The 20,429-nt window shown below is 36.2% G+C and overlaps 1 protein-coding gene across 2 annotated transcripts in view; it reads left to right on the top strand.

Annotated features, from left to right (window-relative positions):
• The window catches only part of HS2ST1 (heparan sulfate 2-O-sulfotransferase 1), a 200,920-nt gene that overhangs the window by 157,709 nt on the left and 22,782 nt on the right, over positions 1–20,429 (top strand). For both annotated transcript variants that reach the window (XM_054477653.2, XM_054477642.2), the window contains exons 2-3: positions 8,422–8,660; positions 19,666–19,751. In XM_054477653.2, the coding sequence (XP_054333628.1) occupies positions 8,422–8,660; positions 19,666–19,751 (325 nt within the window). The remainder of the gene's footprint in view (positions 1–8,421; positions 8,661–19,665; positions 19,752–20,429) is intronic.

The following is a 20,429-nucleotide window of genomic DNA, read 5'->3' as shown; positions in this document are numbered from 1 at the left end:
TTTTAATGGTACCACATGCATCCCTGTTGACTCTCTGGAAACCACATAAGAAAGCATTTGTCAGTGTTCAGAATCTCTCTCTCTCTACCTTGCATATAGAAATTTATTTTGTTAGTCCTCCATAGTGATCGTGCTCAGGGAGACTGATTCAAGCTAATAATACTCTTTTTGAGACAGGGGCTTGCTCTGTCATCCAGGCTGGAGCACAGTGGCGTGAACATGGCTCACTGCAGCCTCAAACTCCTGGGCTCAGGCAATCTGCCCACCTCAGCTTCCCAAGTAGCTGGGACTACAGGCATGCACCACCACACTCAGCTAATTTTAAAAAATATTTAGTAGAGACAAGGTGTTGCTGTGTTGCTCAAGCTGGTCTTGAACTCCTCAGCTCAAGTGATCTTCCTGCCTTGGCTTCCCAAAGTGCTGGGATGACAGACATGAGCTACTGCACCTGGCCAGGCTAACAATACTCTTAAGAAAATAATGTATACAGTCAGACAGTCAATTTACTTAATTCTCAGTGATTACAAAATATTACTTCCATGAGGATCAAATGGTGTTTGGCTGGGTAGTCAGCTCACAGTAAGTGATGCTGAAGCAAGAATCAGTTACATAGCCTCACAACAGCTTTCTTTTGGTGCATCTGTATTGCTCCCTATTCCTCATTGTGTATTCATTTTATGGGGAATGAGTTACATGTCAGAGCAGTTACTGGAGATGCACACAGCTCAAGATTCATTCCTAGAAAATGCAAAGGATCCACTTCAATTCAGACATTTAATGGCACTGAGCTTTTAGAGCCTAGCTTATCTAGCTCTATAATAGGCATACTTGCCAGGAGGATCTGACTAGACAAGCTGATATGCCAAGGCACCTCCACCCATAGACAATTCTTGAGTAGACACTGCTGGTTTCCCCTTTGATTTCTACTTGCCTTTGATCTTTACTTATGAGTAACCTATTTTTTCTGCATACTTACCAGTGTCTTTTGGTAGGTTATCATCAGGCCTCATTGTCCTAGGAACTGTTTTGTTTTTAAGGGTAGTTAATCTAGGGTCATAGACCCCCTTGCCTGTGGTTGGGCTCTAAGAGGAAGCTCTGAAATACACAAGCCAACCTTGTGAGAGAGCATAGTTTTCTCATCATATTCTCAAAGGAGTCCATGATCCCAAAATCATTATGAGCCACTAATGTGTAGCATTGCTCTGCTCTGTTATGCATATATAGTTCAGTCTCTTATAAATCACCTTAGCTTGTCATTACTGAAGTGTTATTATTGCTAATTATTAAAGTAAGTGTTTTCTTACTATAAAGATATTAAAATTTGGTCTTTTTTGTTAATTTTTTTGCTTTGTAGTTATTACTTATCTACTTGTTATCAATGTATTTCTTTTTTATTTTAACACTAGAAGTTTCAGTATTTGAGGGCAAGACAATTTATTGCTCTTTCTCTTTGCTGTTTCTTATATCCCTCTCGTCCTAAAATGTTACCCATAATATAGAACTATTGCACATTTTCAGTTCTCTTTTCTTCAGTTATTCTGCAGTCTGATACAGAATACATCCTTGTCATTTTAATGCTGTGTAGATTTTAGTTTAACGTAATGTTGTGTAGATTTTAGTTTAACGTAATGTTTTATACTTAACTAATCATTTTATTCTGTTAATAAATAAAGTCTTTAAGGGCCTGTCAGTATGGAAGTAGGTAAATATTACTATTATCTTTTAAAAGAATTGAGTTTGTTGCTAATCTGACACGTGGAAAAGCATCAAGCTCAGATATGTGCTGCCTGCATCAGGAGCCTGGAAAAACTAGAATTGCCATGGAGTTGAGTGTCCATCTTCAGTTGGAAATAATAGTGCCATTGGTGCCTGGCCTGCCTGCAATTTCGTGACTCTTAGATTGCACCCTGTGTGATCTGTAGGCTATACATTTTGTGGTGAACCTGAGATAGCTTGCATAGCAGATTTTCTATACATTTGGATCTTGAACAATGTGGGAGCTAGGGTACCACTCCCCACCCCTGTGCCATCAAATCTGCATATAACTTTTGACTTCCCAACAACTTTTTTTTTTAATTTTTATCTTAAATTTTTTTTTTAATTATTACACTTTAAGTTCTGGGGTACATGTGCAGAACATGCAGGTTTGTTACATAGGTATACATATGCCATGGTGGTTTGCTGCATCCATCAACCCATCATCTACATTAGGTATTTCTCTTAATGCTATCCCTCCCCCAGCCCCCAGCCCCCAACAGGCCCTGGTGTGTGATGTTCCCCTCCCTGTGTCCATGTGTTCTCATTGTTCAACTCCCACTTATGAGTGAGAACATGTGGTGTTTGGTTTTCTGTTCTTATGTTAGTTTGCAGAGAATGATGGTTTCCAGCTTTATCCATGTCCCTGCAAAGGACATGGACTCATCTTTTTTTTTTATGGCTGCATAGTATTCCATGGTGTATATGTGCCACATTTTCTTTATCCAGTCTATCATTGATGGGGATTTGGGTTGGTTCCACATCTTTACTATTGTAAACAGTACCACAATAAACATACGTGTGCATGTGTCTTTATAGTAGAATGATTTATAATCCTTTGGGTATATACCCAGTAATGGGATTGCTGGGTCAAATAAATGGTATTTCTGGTTCTAGATCCTTGAGGAATCACCACATTGTTTTCCACAATGGTTGAACTAATTTACACTCCCACCAACAGTGTAAAAGCATTCCTATTTCTCCACATCCTCTCCAGCATCTGTTGTTTCCTGACTTTTTAATTATTGCCATTCTAACTGGCATAAGATGATATCTTGTTGTGGTTTTGATTTGCATTTCTCTAATGACCAGTGATGATGAGCTTTTTTTCATATGTTCGTTGGCTGCATAAATGTCTTCTTTTGAGAAGTGTCTCTTCATATCCTTCACCCACTTTTTGATGGGCTTGTTTTTTTCTTGTAAATTTGTTTCTTTGTAGATTCTGGATATTAGCCCTTTGTCAGATGGGTAGATTGCAAAAATTTTCTCCCATTCTGTAGGTTGCCTGTTCACTCTGATGATAGTTTCTTTTGCTGTGCAGAAGCTCTTTAGTTTAATTAGATCCCATTTGTCAATTTTGGCTTTTGTTGCCATTGCTTTTGGTGTTTTAGTCATGAAGTCTTTGCCCATGCCTATGTCCTGAATGGTGTTGCCTAGGTTTTCTTCTAGGGTTTTTATGGTTTTAAGTCTTAAGTTTAAGTCTTTAATCTATCTTGAGTTAATTTTTGTGTAAGGTGTAAGGAAGGGGTCCAGTTTCAGTTTTCTATATATGGCTAGCCAGTTTTCCCAACACCGCTTATTAAATAGGGAATCCTTTCCCCATTTCTTGTTTTTGTCAGGTTTGTCAAAGATCAGATGGTTCCAGATGTGTGGCATTATTTCTGAGGCCTCTGTTCTGTTCCGTTGGTCTGTATGTATGTTTTGATACCAGTATCATGCTGTTTTGGTAGTGTAGCCTTGTAGTATAGTTTGAAGTCAGGTAGCGTGATGCCTCCAGCTTTGTTCTTTTGGCTTAGGATTGTCTTGGCTATGCGGGATCTTTTTTGGTTCCATATGAAATTTAAGGTAGTTTTTTCCAATTCTGTGAAGAAAGTCATTGGTAGCTTGATGGGGATAGCATTGAATCTATAAATTACCTTGGGCAGTATGGCCATTTTCATGATACTGATTCTTCCTATCCATGAGCATGGAGTGTTTTTCCGTTTATTTGTGTCCTCTCTTATTTCCTTGAGCAAAGTTTATAGTTCTCCTTGAAGAGGTCCTCCACATCCCTTGTAAGTTGTATTCCTAGGTATTTTATTCTCTTTGTAGCAATTGTGAATGGGAGTTCACTCATGATTTGGCTCTCTATTATTGGTGTATAGGAATGCTTGTGATTTTTGCACATCGATTTTGTATCCTGAGACTTTGCTGAAGTTGCTTATCAGCTTAAGGAGATTTTGGGCTGAGACGATGGGGTTTTCTAAATATACAATCATGTCATCTGCAAACAGGGACAATTTGACTTCCTCTTTTCCTAATTGAATACCCTTTATTTCTTTCTCCTGCCTGATTGCCCTGGCCAGAACTTCCAATACTATGTTGAATAGGAGTGGTGAGAGAGGGCATCTTTGCACCGGTTGTCAAAGAACTTCCTAACACCTTTAAACTTAACTATTAATAGCTTACTGTTGGCCAGAAGCCTGGCCAATCAATAAACAGTTGATTAACACATATTGGTATATTACATGCTGTATTCTTGTAACGCTATATACTATATTCTTACAATAAAGTAAACTAGAGAAAATGTTATTTAACATACAAGAAATAGAAAATATGTATTTTTTTATTTTTTTATTAAAAAATTTTTTTTAAGAGATGGGGGTCTAGCTGCATTGCCCAGGCTTGTCTCAAACTCCTGGGCTTAAGCAATCCTCCTACCTCAACTCCTGAGTAGCAGTAGCTGGGACTACAGGTGCATGCCACCAGGCCAGGCTCTAAGAAAATATGTTTTCTATTTGTTAAGTGGAAATAGATTATCACAAACATTTTCGTCCTTGTCATCTTCACACTGAGCAGGCTGAGGAGGAAGAGGTGGGCCTAGTCTTGCTGTCTCATGGGTGCCAGAAGCAGAAGAGATAAAGGAGGTAGGAGGCAGGAGAAGCAGACACACTCAGTGTAAATTTTATTGAAAAAGAATCCACGTATTGGACTCGTGCAGTTCAAATCCATGTTGTTCAACGGTGAACTGCAATTTATTACTCAAAGATGAAGAAAACATTATGACAAAATGTATCCTAAGTATTTTGAATATACTGCCTACATTCTAAGTGCACTACAAATGTGGCGTAACTAGTAAACTTTCTTCAGTGATTTAAGAAAGCCTCAGAAGAGGCTGTACTAACTAGATGTAGAGCATCTTTGCTAAAAAAAAGAATTATAACTATCTAATACTTACTTAGTAAATAAAGAAAATGACCATATTGAAAACACTCTTATTGATTTTAAGTATTGCCACAGAAGAAAGATAGTAATTTTTCATCAATAATAGTTACTACTGTTCAACTGAGATATGGTTTAATATTACAAAATTGTTCTTAATTTTCCATACAATTTTTATCTTTTTATGTAGTTTCAGGCCTAACATTATATTAATAATTGTCCTATATATTTAAGCAAAGTAAAAACACTTGAAAAATAGAAAATGCATGTAAATACTATTTGAATGAGGCAAGTAGTGATTCCAATATTTCTACCTTTTTACAATTTAAGACGTTTCTAAAATTGTGTGAAATACACAGTTTATATTATTTAATACACATAATGAACCAAGAATAATAATTACTTTTTAAAAACATGTTTGTTTCATGGCCCTGCTGGAGGTGTAGCAAAGTTGATGAGGTAATTTTAAAACAATTTTGCAGTTTGTCTCATGTTTTTTATAGATAAAATAGATACCTGCTTATGAAATAACACAAAAAATCTTTTTTTCCAAGTATTTGATTTGAAGAAAAAACTAGTGTGAGTAAATTCAGCATTGTTGATTGTAAGTGAATCTTTTTTTTTCTTTAGCACGAACTCCTACTTGTGTGAGTAGGTGAATCTTTTAAAGGCAATTTCACATATGTCTGTGTTGCTAGAGGAAACCTCTCACACTTCTGTCAGCGCTTAAATGCCAACAGCACTGTTGTATTTCCCTTAGTAGAAAAGGGGAGGGTGTTTGGATGTAACATTACCATAATAGTTTTGAACTGTTCAGAAGATAATGTTCCTTTAAAATTGTTGAATATAATAATGTTCAGGCCAGGTACAGTGGCTCACACCTACAATCCCAACACTTTGGGAGGCTGAGGAGGGAGGATCACATGAGCCTGGGAGTTCAAGACCAGCCTGGGCAACATGGTGAAACGCTGTCTCTACAAAAAATACAAAAATTAGCCAGATGTGATCATGTGCACCTGTAGTCCCAGCTACTTGGGAGGCTGATGTGGGAGGATAACCTAAGCCTGGGGAGGTCAAGGCTGCAGTGAGCCATGGTCACACCACTGCACTCCAGCCTGGGTGACAGAGTGAGACCCTGTCTCAAAAAAATAATAATAATGTTCATAGGTTCTCAATAAAAATTAGTTGAATTTAATCTAAGACAACTTCCAAATCTTGTATGGATGCTTATAGTATGTTACCTTGATTTGTAGGTTTATTTATAAAGCACTGTTGATTTGAAAAATAGTATGGTATGTGCTTCTTTAAAGTCTCTCCTGGCTCTTTTTTCTTTCTTATTCTTAGTTTCTTTTATGGATTATCTTTTTCTACTTGCCTTTTAAATATTGGTATTATCTAAGATTCTATCCTAGGATCTCTGTCTGTGCTACATACTGTATATTGTCTAGGCAGCTGTCTATCTGCTACTTGAACCTTTATTCTCAACTGTACACCTATAAGCCTAATTATCTTATATCTCCTGGATGACCCAGGCTATCCAACAGTGTATTCAATATTAAGCTCATTATGTCTTTCTCTCTCCATTTTCAGTTCACACCTTCCCCCAGAATAAAAGAGTATGTATATTTGCATATAAATATATAACACATACGTATATCTCTCATATATGTACTTCTGTTTTGGAAAGCCCACTGCTAGTAAGCAGCAGGCGTGGAATTTTTAATTCTGGTTTTTTGAATGCAAATCCTCAGTTCAGAGTGTATTCTATATAACATGGTGTCCATATCTTTTCAACCAAAATCAAAGATGCATGCTCTGACAATATTTGAAGTCTCCACTTGTTGCTGTAATTATACCACATTGCTTTTCATCTTACTTTGTTAAGTTGTCAGCATCATAGGGGACACTAATAACCACACATACAATGTAAAACTACAATTATGATAAATATAATGAGACATGTAATATAAGATAGGTGAATGTATATTTTTTAAAAGATAGCCGGGCGTGGTGGCTCATGCCTGTAATCCCAGCACTTTGGGAGGCCGAGGCGGGTGGATCATGAGGTCAGGAGCTCAAGACCAGCCTGGCCAAGACGGTGAAACCGTGTCTCTACTAAAAATACAAAAATTAGCTGGGTGTGGTGGCGGGCGCCTGTAATCCCAACTACTCAGTAGGCTGAGGCAGAGAACTGCCTGAACCCAGGAGGCAGAGTTTGCAGTGAGCCAAGGTCGCACCACTGTACTCCAGCCTGGGTGACAAAGCGAGACTCCGTCTCCGAAAAAAAAAAAAAAAAGATGATTTGACCTAGTCAGAGCTATCAGATGCTTCCCTGGGAAACAGTTGAGTTGAAATGTAAAGGTTGGGTGGGGAAATGGAAGATTGTTCAAGATAGGTGAGATAGCGTGCACAAAGACTTGGGGGTTAAGAGAGACATGCTATATGTGTAACTATCCCTGTGCAAAGTATTCGCAATCTTGCTAGAGATTTCACGCTCCTCATTTCCTTCTTTCCTCTCCTTTTCTTGCATTCTTATTCATATATATTTATAAGAGAAAAAATATGTATTTGAATATATTTAGAAAGTATAGATATTTGAATATATATATTTGAAGCTGAAGTTTGCATTAAATAGAGAATACTAGAAAGCAAAACGTAACTGCTTTTGAAACCACATAGCAGATAGGTGATTTTAGAGGAACCATGAAATTTAAGGGAAAAGCATAGCCATGTGCTAAACATAGTTTCTAATGCAACACCAAAAAGAAAAAGGATTTATGGTAGTATTGTTTCTACTCTTGTAAGTCATATTGTTTCTACTCTTAAGTCATATTAACATTTATAATCACTTTATAATCACTGTCCTGCTACATTTTTATAATTTATAATTTATAATCACTGTCCTGCTACATTTTTATAAACCAGAGAATAACTAAATTGGGTAATAAATTTCAAAACCTTTTCTTAAATTATAAGTAATTTCTCTTCTAAGTTCATTTTTGTACTATGAAGTTTAGTATTCCATGCAATTTTTGTGTGTTTGACAATTAATTCAGGCTGTAGGAATTCTATTAGAATGTAAAGTGACTTTTGAACTGCACTGAAGTACTCTGTGGTCTGTGCTATTCTGCATTTGTTGACTCTTTATTCCTTTGTTCTTGATATACATATGTATTATCCTTCATAAGGAATTCCGAAGCTTTGGTCCTCAAAACATTTCTTCAGCAGCTCTTACCTAGTTCTTGAATAGGAAGATTATGTTCCAGGCTGTACAGCTGTTTTAGAATCAACTAGATCCTCTTAGAAATCCAAGCAATTTACACATGTTTTCCACATCCCTTGGTTCTTTGCTTTTGTTTTTTGTTTTCTTTTTTGTATCTTTTCTAATCATGGTCCAAAGTTCAGTGTTCATAACTTCCTTATAGTGTCCTTAAAAACTTAGTTTGTATCTGTTTTTCTTTGCAGAAAGGGCTATTGCAAGACATGAAGTCCGAGAAATTGAGCAGCGACATACAATGGATGGCCCTCGGCAAGATGCCACTTTAGATGAGGAAGAGGACATGGTGATCATTTATAACAGAGTTCCCAAAACGGCAAGCACTTCATTTACCAATATCGCCTATGACCTGTGTGCAAAGAATAAATACCATGTTCTTCATATCAACACTACCAAAAATAATCCAGTGATGTCGTTGCAAGATCAGGTAATTACCACTTAAGGAATGCCCAAATGTTTTCTAATACTTCCTCACTCAAATTTTCTAGCTCAAGGGGATAAAGTATTTTAAAGGGATGTGAGTGCTGATCTCAATGGATCGTAAGCCTTTTAGGGGAGAGGGCCAGCTAACTTTTGTATAATTTTACTTGACAGTATTTGACACATTTCCTTGCATATAGTATGTACTCAAATATTTGTGAAGTAAATGAATTAATGAATAGCTTGAATTTTTGAAAAAATTGATGTTCCTCAGTGTAGTATCCTTTTAAAAATATAATTTTGGCATGATACCCTGCAAAAAAATTATTGTCTCAACTTATGATGGAGAAATATTTGATGGATACTTGTATTCAATTTTGTGACCAGCCCCTCTTTACTAGATATAGATAGAGAGAGATACAGAGAGAGTTTATATATATATTGCTTATAAATGTATATATAGTTTAGTTGTGGCTTCTTCAACATAATCTTACCTTTCAAATTCTCACGAAGTTTTAGATAAACAGATGAATAAATAATTTTGTGAAATGGTTTTAAGAAAAGTAGAGGAAATTATCTTATGAAATAAAATTTGCTCATCTCTTTAATAGTAGTAGCATACATTTCTCCCACACCTGGAATTTTGACTGCAATTATAAGTAAAGTTCTCTCTATAAATATGGAAGGGCATGGGAATTCCACCCCATGAGAAGTATAGATAATGTTTGCAAATACTACTTGGGATCAAATGCCAAATTGAAGTAGGCTTATTAGAAAGTTATTTGTGATGGTCCTGTAGTTATAATGATATTTGTCTGTTTGAAAGCAGTGAACTTGTTACAGAATTGACTGTTATCTCACTATTTAGCATAACTATAATCCTTACACTTAAACAAGAGAATTACATTGATACACAAGACTAAGGTTGGCTTTCTTGCTAGAGAGCTGTTTGTAAAGGCTAGTGGTATATGGTATGTCATCTGCCCATGTAATTTTTGGCTCTTTGCAGAATCCTGGAGTACTTTTTTTCATAGAACCAAAATTCCACATCTGTCGGCCAAACCAAATAACTCTTCTATGAAAGAGAAGAAACATGAGCTGTTTTTAGCTATGTGTGTCATAAAAACTATTCATTATGTAATATTGTGTATCTCAAGGGCAAGTATCCTAAATATTCTGTTTTTATACAGTGTGTAGTAGGTTTTAAATCTTTTTGAATTACTGCTTTTCAAAATATGCTTTGGTTTAAAAGGAATATGTATTCATGCTTAGATAATAATTTCAGATTTATTCAGTAGTACTTTTTAGAAAAATAATGTTAATTTGTTTGTTCAGCATTACAAAGTTTCCTGGTAACTGCAAGATGTCTAGCAATGACATCAACCATTATTTTCATGAAATATAAATCTGGAGGAGCTCACCACATATGACATTTATAGGCATCATGTAGTAGTATATTTTCCCAGTTGCATTTGGATGAGATAAAGCTTCTGTTTTTCTTTTAATAACTTGTTGGTTATGTACAGGAAAAAAAAAAAAACAGCAGGAGAGAAGCATAAACGCTATCTTAAAAGCAATTTGATTACATAATGACCAACACTTAAAAAATGTGTGGGGCAGCGTAAAAGAATAGTCTTAATCATTAGCTGACATACTTCAAAATTATCAGCTGGTAGTTCAAAACCTGATCTTAATTAAGAGTGACTTACTTAACAAATGTTCTTTATATACCCTATCTCCAGTTTTGTGCTCTCTTGTTCTATGTCATATTTACGCTTCCCTTTCTTTTGTGTGACATGTTTTCATATTTACTTCACTTTTAATCTAGTAAGCTTCATCTAAATGTAAACTAAAAATTGTATTTCTTGAAAATAATTTTTAAATATTCCCTGAACCCCATCTGATATAACACACTTTTATTTTAATATCATATTTTGTTGTCTCTGTGTACTGTTCTCAGCTTCCTATTTTTTTTTTTTTTTTTGGAGACAGAGTTTTGCTCTTGTTGCCCAGGCTGGAGTGCAATGGTGTGATCTCGGCTCACTGCAACTTCTGCCTCCCACGTTCAAGCAATTCTTCTGCTTCAGCCTCCCAAGTAGCGAGGATTACAGGCATGCGCCACCAGGCCCAGCTAATTTTTGTATTTTTAGTAGAGACAGAGTCTCACCATGTCAGTCAGGCTGGTCACAAACTCCTGACCTCAGGTGATCCACCCACCTTGGCCTCCCAAAGTGCTGGGATTACAAGTGCCTGGCCTCTCAGCTGGTTAAACAAGAATTAAATGAACTATTATGCTCTTTTTTCTTCTCTAAGAAATAGTTTCTAATCAAGTACAACTTAAAAGATGAGATCTTTCTTAAATCTGTTGTCTCCAGCTTCCGTGTAAAGCTCAGTTTACTCATAAAAATATTTTGAGATATGTTACCTGACCATCCTCTTTATTCCCTCACCTTCCAATTAGTTCAGTCTGCTTGATATCTGCCTTTAGCCCCAGCTTTCCTAGACATTTTTTGTACATACTATATTAGGTATTGTTCTAAACTGTTTACCTGCTTAATTATTTCTCTCAAAAATTTTAGAGGCAAAGCCCAAATATTTTTAGTCTGGTATAAAACCACTCAATGTATAATAGTTATATGTATTCTGCTATCCTTAGAAATAGTTGTCAACTCTGCTTTTGAGTTTTTCATTTATTTATTGTGTATGTAATATACACAAAGGTTGTACTACATTCTTTGGGGAAATAACAAAGAAATAGAAAGTATGGCCACATCCTTGAAGGAGCTTATTTCAAATTTACTTGGGAACAAAACATAAACACAGGGGCTATGAAAAGAGTTAAAATAAAACATCAATTTGTGGTGATCTCACTGAAATATTTAACCTAAAATATTACCAACCAAAATGTTTGATTTGGACCTAATCCTGAGAAAACAAATTAATGTAGAATATTCTACAGAACAACTGACTTCTAAAGTGTCAGTATCATAACAACCAAAAAAGTTGGAGGGAGGCTTCTCTAGACTAGAGAGACATGGAAACCAAATGTAATGTATGGTCTGTGATCAGATCCTTGATCAAAAATGATAACATCTTTGTTCATAGACATAGTACATGGTGAGGTAATTAGGGGTTAAATATGAATAGCAACTATTTGCTTTCAGATAGGTCAGAAAAAATTGAGTATGTATGTGCATACATAGAGAAAAAAGATAAAAGTGACAAAATGTTAATAATTAGTGAATCTAGGTAAAGAGTATAGAGATGTTCACTGTCCTATTTTTTCATCTTTTCTGTAGTTTAGAAATTTTTTTAAATAAAAAAGTTGAAAAGTTAAAAGAAGGATATTAAAAGATAAACATTTCAGAATATAAGGTATGAGAAACTAAGCAATTAGAATAAGGTGTGGACTCAGTCATTAAAGATACATTTTTGAGATGGGCTTTACTTAGTTAATAGATAGGAATTGGCAAGAGATAGGTAATCAATCAACTCTTCTAGTTGAAAAATGGAGTTTGCTTTGCTGTCATGTGAATATCTTTACATTAGAGAACATCATGTCTTTAAAGTAGCCATACCATATATGTGATTAGCCACATCTTTTATGATTTTTCAAAAAAAGAATTCTTTTTTGCTCTCATATGTTTAGGTCTATGATTATATTTAACCCCTTTTGTTAAAACATTGGAAATACCTAGAATTTGTATTCTCTGAAGAACAACATGAATTTTTTTCTTTTAATTCACTCTCAAGCCAACTTTAGGTTATCTGCGTTAGAGCCCACAGTTCACCAGGAGTTGCAGATACTTTTCAGAGCAGCACTTTAGATGAATTTTCTCCACCTATAATGTGTATGCTAATCACTGGTTAAAATGCAGATTCAGATTCAGAAGGACCAAGATGGAGCCATTTTCAATTTCTAAACAACTCCCACTTGATGCCAAAATTAATGCCACTAGTCTTTAAACTGCAGTTTGAGTAACAAAGATCCAGATGATGATTCTCGGTAGGGATATGGGAAGATGAATACTTTAGTCTTCCCAGGATGGTAGGCTACTTATCTTTAAATTCTTATTCCTACCTCCCCTACAAAATCCACATTTCTTACATAGACCAAGAGGCCCTTTTTAATCTCACCCTTGTGTGCACCAACTTCTTACCCACTAGCCACACTGGCCTTGTGTTTCATTGAATACACCAAGCCTTTCCCATTTTAATGCCTCCGTACTTATCCTTTCCTCTTAGAATGCACTTCTCCTGGCTTCTTCCAGAGTTGGCTTCATGTTATCCATTTAAGGTTTAATGACGTCCTCTTAGAAAAACCATGCTTGGCCATCCTACATATTAATTATCTCTTCTAAGTTACCGTGTACTGTATCACTCTTGTTGTGTCTTCTCTGGTACTAATCAGCTTACTAACTTATCTTATATATTGGTTTGTTTACTGCCTGTCTTTTCCTCTATTATAAGATCTTTAAGGACAGGAACCTTGTCTGTCTTGTTCACTGCTATATACCTTATGTTTAGAATAGTGCCTGAGACATAGTAGAAACTATACATTTTTTGTTAAATAAATGATGAGTGAATGAACAAATGGACCAACATAGATTTTGATAGCGGTAGATGATAATAATTACTGGCAGAGTGAGCACCTCTGCTTGACAGCAGTATGATCTATTCTTATCTCTCAGATGGATTGGGAACCAGCCCCCTGCCCTACACCCCTAAAACAGGTTGAGCAGCACAGCTCTGAACTTCAGTGAAGATATGTTCAATTACTGCAAACTTTTCTTATATTTTTATCCAGCTACTACTTTGTTTTCCCGTGAGTGTAGAAAACTTTCTCCCTGGCTTAGTCTCATAAAAGTACCCACAGCCATACAAAAAATGTTTAAGTAAATGCATGAGTGGGAGTTCGGTATATAGTAATTACTCAAGTTAATAGTAGCATTCATTCAACAGATAGTAATTACAGAGTTGGAATTTGGCCAGAATGTTCAGGATGACATTCCTGCTCTTTTAGATAGTGAAAACAAATGCTTTTGTGATCACAGATAATCATAATATTGAGGTTGATCTATTAAGAATATAGGTCAAGACACTACTGTTAATGAGAAGGGTGCTTCTTAGCTTTTTCCTGTAACATCAGTTTAGGTCTGATTCAACTAACAAAAACCCCAACACCATTACCTATATTGTTTGTGTTTTTCCTTAAGGTCTCTTCTTATTACTTGCTAGCCTGACTTGAGTCATCAAATCCAACAAAAATCACGGTTTACAATCTGTTTCAGGCTAGCTGCGTTTCATGTACTATATCTGACTACTACATCTGAAACATTCTTCTTGGTAGCATATTTCAATCAGAGTATCAAAATTTTCTATGACTAAAGTCACTATAGTGGCCTTATTTCTTCTCCCCAAGCCAGAGTTTTCAGTGTCTTCAGTCTCCTTAACTTCAATTGATACTATTAAGTTTTGCTCCTTTTTTGGCCTATCACTTTACCTTTCATTTGTGCCAGGTATAGTCAGTAAGAATCCATAAAGTGAACTGAGTAGAAGTTTGCTTACCTAATCTCAGTGTCCTCTTCTTACTCCTCTGTATTTTCAAACCTTGTCTCAAGGTCTTAGGCAGCATGCCCAAGAGAAATACCAGAAGAAAACAAACTGAAAGACAAAGCAAGTGGTGCAGGGAGGTGAGAAGGCAGATCATGATAGAGCAGAACTGGGACGAGACTGATGAGAGAGAAAAGATGAAGGTGAAAGAGTAGAGACCAGGAAAGTTCTGGAGAACTAAGGATAAATATTAAACGTGTAAAAGGAGAAGTGGCTGAATTAATACTTTAAAAATAAAACTTTTAAAAGTACTGTTTTTCAAAGGGAGTTACTCATATTATTTCCTTGGGAACAGCTTTGAAGAGGAAATAAAGATAATATGGAATTTCAGCAGTATGTAAATGATACTTTTTTTTTTTTTTTTTTTGAGACACAGCCTTGCTCTGTCGCACAGGCTGGACCAGGCTGGAGTACAGTGGCGCGATCTTGGCTCACTGCAACCTCCACCTCCCGGGTCCAAGCGATTCTCCTGTCTCAGCCTCATGTGTAGCTAGGATTACAGGCATGAGCCACCACGCCTGGCTAATTTTTTGTATGTTAGTAGGGACGGGGTTTTACCATGTTGCCTTGGCTGGTCTCAAACCCCTGAGCTCAGGAAGTCCACCCGCCTCAGCTTTCCAAAGTGCTAGGATTATAGGCGTGAGCCACTGCACCTGGCCAACACTTTCAAACGCTCAGACTGTTTTCTAGATTAGTGTGAACCATGTTAGCCATACTGACATCATTTATTTGCTTCACACTTTTTTCTTTGTCATAAAGAGAAGGTAAACCTCAGTTCAGCATCTTTTGATTCATTGTAAATTTTAAGTCGGCCACAGCTATGTTAATGAAACTTTAACATATTGCCTTAGTTAAATGCTGATGAGATGAAAGAAAAATACATATGCCAGATATATTACATATGTAGCCTTTAGTATGCTTTTAGTTTGAGCTTAGAAAGAGATTCTGTGTGTTTCGAGGACTTTAACAATAGTAGAGGCCAGGCATGGTGGCTCAGGCCTGTGAGCACTTTGGGATTCTGGGAGGCTGAGGTGGGAGAATCATTTGAGCCCAGGAGTTTAAGAACAGCCCTGGTAACAACTCTACAAAAAAAAAAAAATTTTTTTTTTTTAATACCTTGGCTTGGCATGGTGGTGTACTCCTGCAGTGCTGGCTACTTGGGAGGCTGAGGTGAGAGGACCACTTGAGCCCAGGAGTTAGAGGTTACAGTGAGTTGTGATCATGCCACTGTGCTCTCTGGCATGAGTGACAGAATGAGATTCTGTCTCAAGAAAGAAAAAAAAAAAGATTCTAGAAAATTTTAAAGCAATAATAATCACCTGAATTTACCTCAGATAGCATCTAGGATTTAGGAAGTAAAATTCAAAATCCTACATAGATACTTAGATGTAGTCTCTTGGTTTCAACCAGGAGTACTCAGCAATCCCAGTGGTTACCCAAGATAATAAAAAGACAAGGGAACAAACGTCAAGGGTTATCGTTAAAATGGTTGTCCAGTAAAGAGAGTAGTGATCAGGGTGAATTGGAAGTTGATATGACAATAAAATTGATGAATGAATTCATAAGGAAATAAACAATTGAGAGAGTTATATCAACAGAGCTTTGAGATGTTGGAGAGCTGGAGTAGTTTTGAACGACTGGATCTGAGGGATTGCCTTAGTAGTGGATAAAAGTTGAGATTTTCAGTGTCCAAGTTTGTTAAAGCAGAATCATGATATGGGGGAGGAAGACACAGCAATATGGCCAAATAGAAGCCTTCAGCAATTGTCCCCCAGCAGGAACATCAAATTGAAAAACTATCTACACAAAAAAGCACCCCCATAAGAACCAAAAACCAGGTGAGCAATCATAGTACCTAGTTTTAACATATTAAGGAAAGAGGCACTGAAGAGGATAGGAAACACAGTCTTGTATCTCCTATACCACCCCTCCTCCATTCCCCCTGGTAGCTGCCACATGGCGCAGAAAGAGAATCTACACCCTGGGTAGGGGGAGGGCACACTGATTGCAGGACTTTGCATTTGAATATGATGCTGCCGTGTCACAACAGAAAGTAACATGGGGCAGAGCTCAGCTGGTGCCCACGGAAGGAACATTTAGACAGCTCTAACCAGAGGTTAATCTTCCATCTCAGCAGTTGGTATCTCAGTTCCAGCAACCCCTGCCACCATGGGCTAAAGTGCTCGGGGGTCCTAAATAATGATAAAGGAGTCAATTCAGCAAGAGAATATAAAATTTTTAAACATATGTCTATCCAACACTGGAGCATCTAGATATATAAAGCAAATATTACTAGAGCTAAAGAGATAGATAGACCCCAATACAATAATAGCTAGAGACTTGAAGACCCTTCTTTCAGCACTGAACAGAACACCCAGACAGAAAAACCACAAAGAAATATCATACTTAATCTGCAAGTTACACCAAATGGACCTAATAGATATTTACAGAACATTTCATGCAATGACTGCAGAATACACATTCTTCTCCTCAGCACATGGATCATTCTCAAGGATAGACTATATGTTAAGTCACAAAACAAGTCTTTAAAAGTTCAAAAAAAACTGAAATCATATCAAATATCTTCTGTGATCACAGTGGAATAAAACTAGAAACCAATAGCAAGACACATGGAAATTAAACAATGTGCTCCTGAGTGACCAGTGGGTCAATAAATTAAGAAGGAAATTTAACAATTTCTTGAAAGAAATTAAAATGGAAATACAGCCTCCAAAAATTTATGGGATACAGCAAAATCTGTGCTAACAGGAAAATTTATAGCAATCAGTGCCTATATCAAAAAAGTAGAAAAACTTCAAATAAACAACCTAGTGTTGCATCTTAAAGAGCTAGAAAAGCAAGAGCAAACCAAATCCAAAATGAATAGAAGAAATAATGATGATCAGAACAGAAATAAATGAAATTGAAACAAAAAAATACAAAAAGATCAGTAATCCCAGCACTTCGGGAGGCTGAGGCGGGCAGATCACAAGGTCAAGAGATCAAGACCATCCTGGCCAACATGGTGAAACCCCGTCTCTACTAAAAACACAAAAATTATCTGGGTGCTGTAGTCCCAGCTACTCAGAAGGCTGAGGCAGGAGAATCACTTGAACCCAGAAGGCGGAGGTTGCAATGAGCTGAGATTGTGTCACTACGTTCCAGCCTGGCGACAGAGCAAGACTCCATCTCAAAAAAAAAAAAAAAAAAAAAAAGGTTTTTTTGAAGAGATAAACAAAATCAAAAAACTTTTAGCCCAAGATAAAAAGGGAGACCTTACAACTAATACCACAGAAATTCAAAGGATCATTAGAGGCTACTATGAGCAACTATATGCCAGTAAATTGGTAAACCTAGAAGAAATGAGAAGCCTTGCAGTAGTGTAGACATTATCCAGCTTCCTGGGCTTTTTTCACTTTGTGTTGAAGGATACACATTGGATGAGATATCATTCATCCTCAGGAGAGGGTTTAGTTTAATATTGACTATCCTTAGGAAGCTTTGTTGGAGGAAAAACAATACTTGAATTTGTACCTGATTCTTATTTCTGCCCAAGTCTTTCACCACAGTATACTCCAAGCTTGTACTATGATCTTCCCTGCTATTTAGTTTATATAACACTATTTTTTCAGACCTCAATGTAGCATCTTTCATTTCCCTCCTACATCACCATGTCCACATTAAATCTCAGCTTCTGGAAAACAGAGGTGAGTTGCTAAATATATCTTAAGCTCACTTTAGCCACCATCTTCAATGCCTTATTCTCTTTGCCTTCTTTTTTCCTCTCATTTTTGGCTGAAATACTGGAACTGATTTTCATAGAACCAAAGGTTTATAGGAAATAATCTACCATTAAGTGGCAGTTATAAAGACTTTTCATATTCAGCATGTAAAGTATGTTAAAGATGCAGGCTGTGGATTATTTAATTTTATATTTTGTTTCTGTTTCATTTGCAATTTGGTATTTTCATTCTGTTTGGTGCCTTAGTTGAAGAACTGGAAAGAACATGAAAACCTCAAATCACATTTATTTGGCTCTTTCAGTTTCAGTGGGGAAAAAAATTGAAAATATCTGCTAAAATGACATTGTATACTTTCTAAGGCAAACTAATTTTTATCTGCAATTCATTTTTCAGATTTTAATTTAAGGATGTTTATGTGTATGGAGAGGCCAAGTAAGGCATATAACCATTTCCATTCTAAAAGCTTCATAATTTCTCTTAGTATGTGAGTTATTAATGCTTCCCCTAAAAGATAAATTATCCCAGAACTCTTCCGTTTTTCTCTAGTTCACATTCTCTGACATATAGCTATATCTGCACTGTTTCCCCTCCCTCACCTACCAATAGGCCTTTAACAGGAGGCAGCTATCATCATTCATTGATATTATTGAGTGTAACGTAGTGTGAAGTGTTCCGGAATATCTCCGTGTGACTATCCCTATTCTATGATGTAAGTGAAAGATTGATAAATTGTCAGAATTATGCAATTGACAGTTCTGTGTTTGAGAGGCCGAAGTCATAGCTTGCAGATGCTTTCGGTGCGGTATAGGTTGGTGGACCTCACTGCCCCCACTTTCTGCACTCTATCTAGGTTCTAAAAGAGATTCTTAACCACTTGCTATTTATCATGCAGAGATTTGCTTATCAAAAATGTATACCATTTTCCATTGAGAAATTGTATATCACTGCTTTTGCAGCTAGTGATACTTAGGTTTATCAAATTCTATATTAACCAATTGTTAGATATTTTAAAATATACTTATATAATTTTTCATATTTTTGTGTACGTTAATTCCAATAAGTTAAATATTTAGAAATTTTAAATATTTTGACCTGTATTACATCTCTAATTTTATTAATCTTTTTATCAACAAGCTTGTGATACCTGCTCTTAACTCTTAAATATCTTCTGATAACCATCACCTTTTTAAAAATCATTTTGGTTTTAAATATTACTTTTTATTTGTTGAGTCATTAATAAAAATAAACTTTTATGAACAGCAAGCCTCTGAGAAGAAAACATTTGATATGCTGGAATGTTCCTGTATTGCCTGCTTTAGCATGTGTGTTGGCAGGGTGTAGATACATATACCCCCACAATGACCCTCCTCCCACCGTATGTAAATGTACTCACTCTACAGCATTGTAAAGGATTTCATTGTGCGATTTTGTTTTCAGAATCATCTTTCACTCTTTTGTGAGTATAATGATAGTAGCTGTCTCTATGATGAATTTTGGTAGTTACAGATTACACTATACTTTCCTTAGTCCAAACCTGTGTTTCAAGCTCTGTAAAAGTGGTTTTAGGTTTTTAAATTCCTAACTTGGAAATATTTTGCTATCATCAAATTTCATTTTCTTTAAATTGTATATAATGAGTGTGTTCTCCCTTTTTAGATGCGCTTTGTAAAGAATATAACTTCCTGGAAAGAGATGAAACCAGGATTTTATCATGGACACGTTTCTTACTTGGATTTTACAAAGTAAGTTACACTAAAATGACACACTAAAGAACGCTTTGTACTTTAGTAACCTAAAAAGGAATAAATTCATTAAATTGTTATGATTTTCTAATAAAAGAATATACTGTCTTGCCTTTGTCAGTTTTAGATCTGTAATGTAAATATACCTTCTTAGTGTTTTACTGCCCTCTAGTGTTCATAAATTGGCAATTCTTATATTAATTACATATTAGGTATTACTCTTTAAAGTTTATTATTATTGTGTGTATATGCCTTGTACAACCAGAATGACACTACTTCAGGAGAGCTCAAGTTATAACTTAGAGGCCAGATTATGACTTATCACATCATTGACTGAGAAAGCAAAAAAGCTCTCACTAAGTTATTGGTGCTCCGATGTGTCTGCTTCTCACCCAAGACATAGTGAAGTGTACACTTTCCCTTGGGCTACCTTATTTTAGCTTTAAAATTATGATGTATTACGAGGCTTTTTTAAAAAAAAATTAATGATTTCCTCTCTCTCCCCCTCCCCCCCCCCCCCCCCCCCTTGCTCTCTCTCCCTCCCTGTCACTCACTCACTCACTCCTGGACTCAGGTAATCCTCCCGCCTCAGCCTACCAAAGTGCTGAGATTATAGGCATGAGCCACTGTGCCCGGCCTCTGTCATATTAATAGTTCTCTCAAGAAAGGTTCAGAAAA

This window comes from Pongo pygmaeus, chromosome 1, assembly GCF_028885625.2.
Source record: "Pongo pygmaeus isolate AG05252 chromosome 1, NHGRI_mPonPyg2-v2.0_pri, whole genome shotgun sequence".
In the NCBI taxonomy this organism is placed as follows: Eukaryota; Metazoa; Chordata; class Mammalia; order Primates; family Hominidae; genus Pongo; species Pongo pygmaeus.
This window is presented reverse-complemented; position numbering and strand designations above follow the sequence as displayed.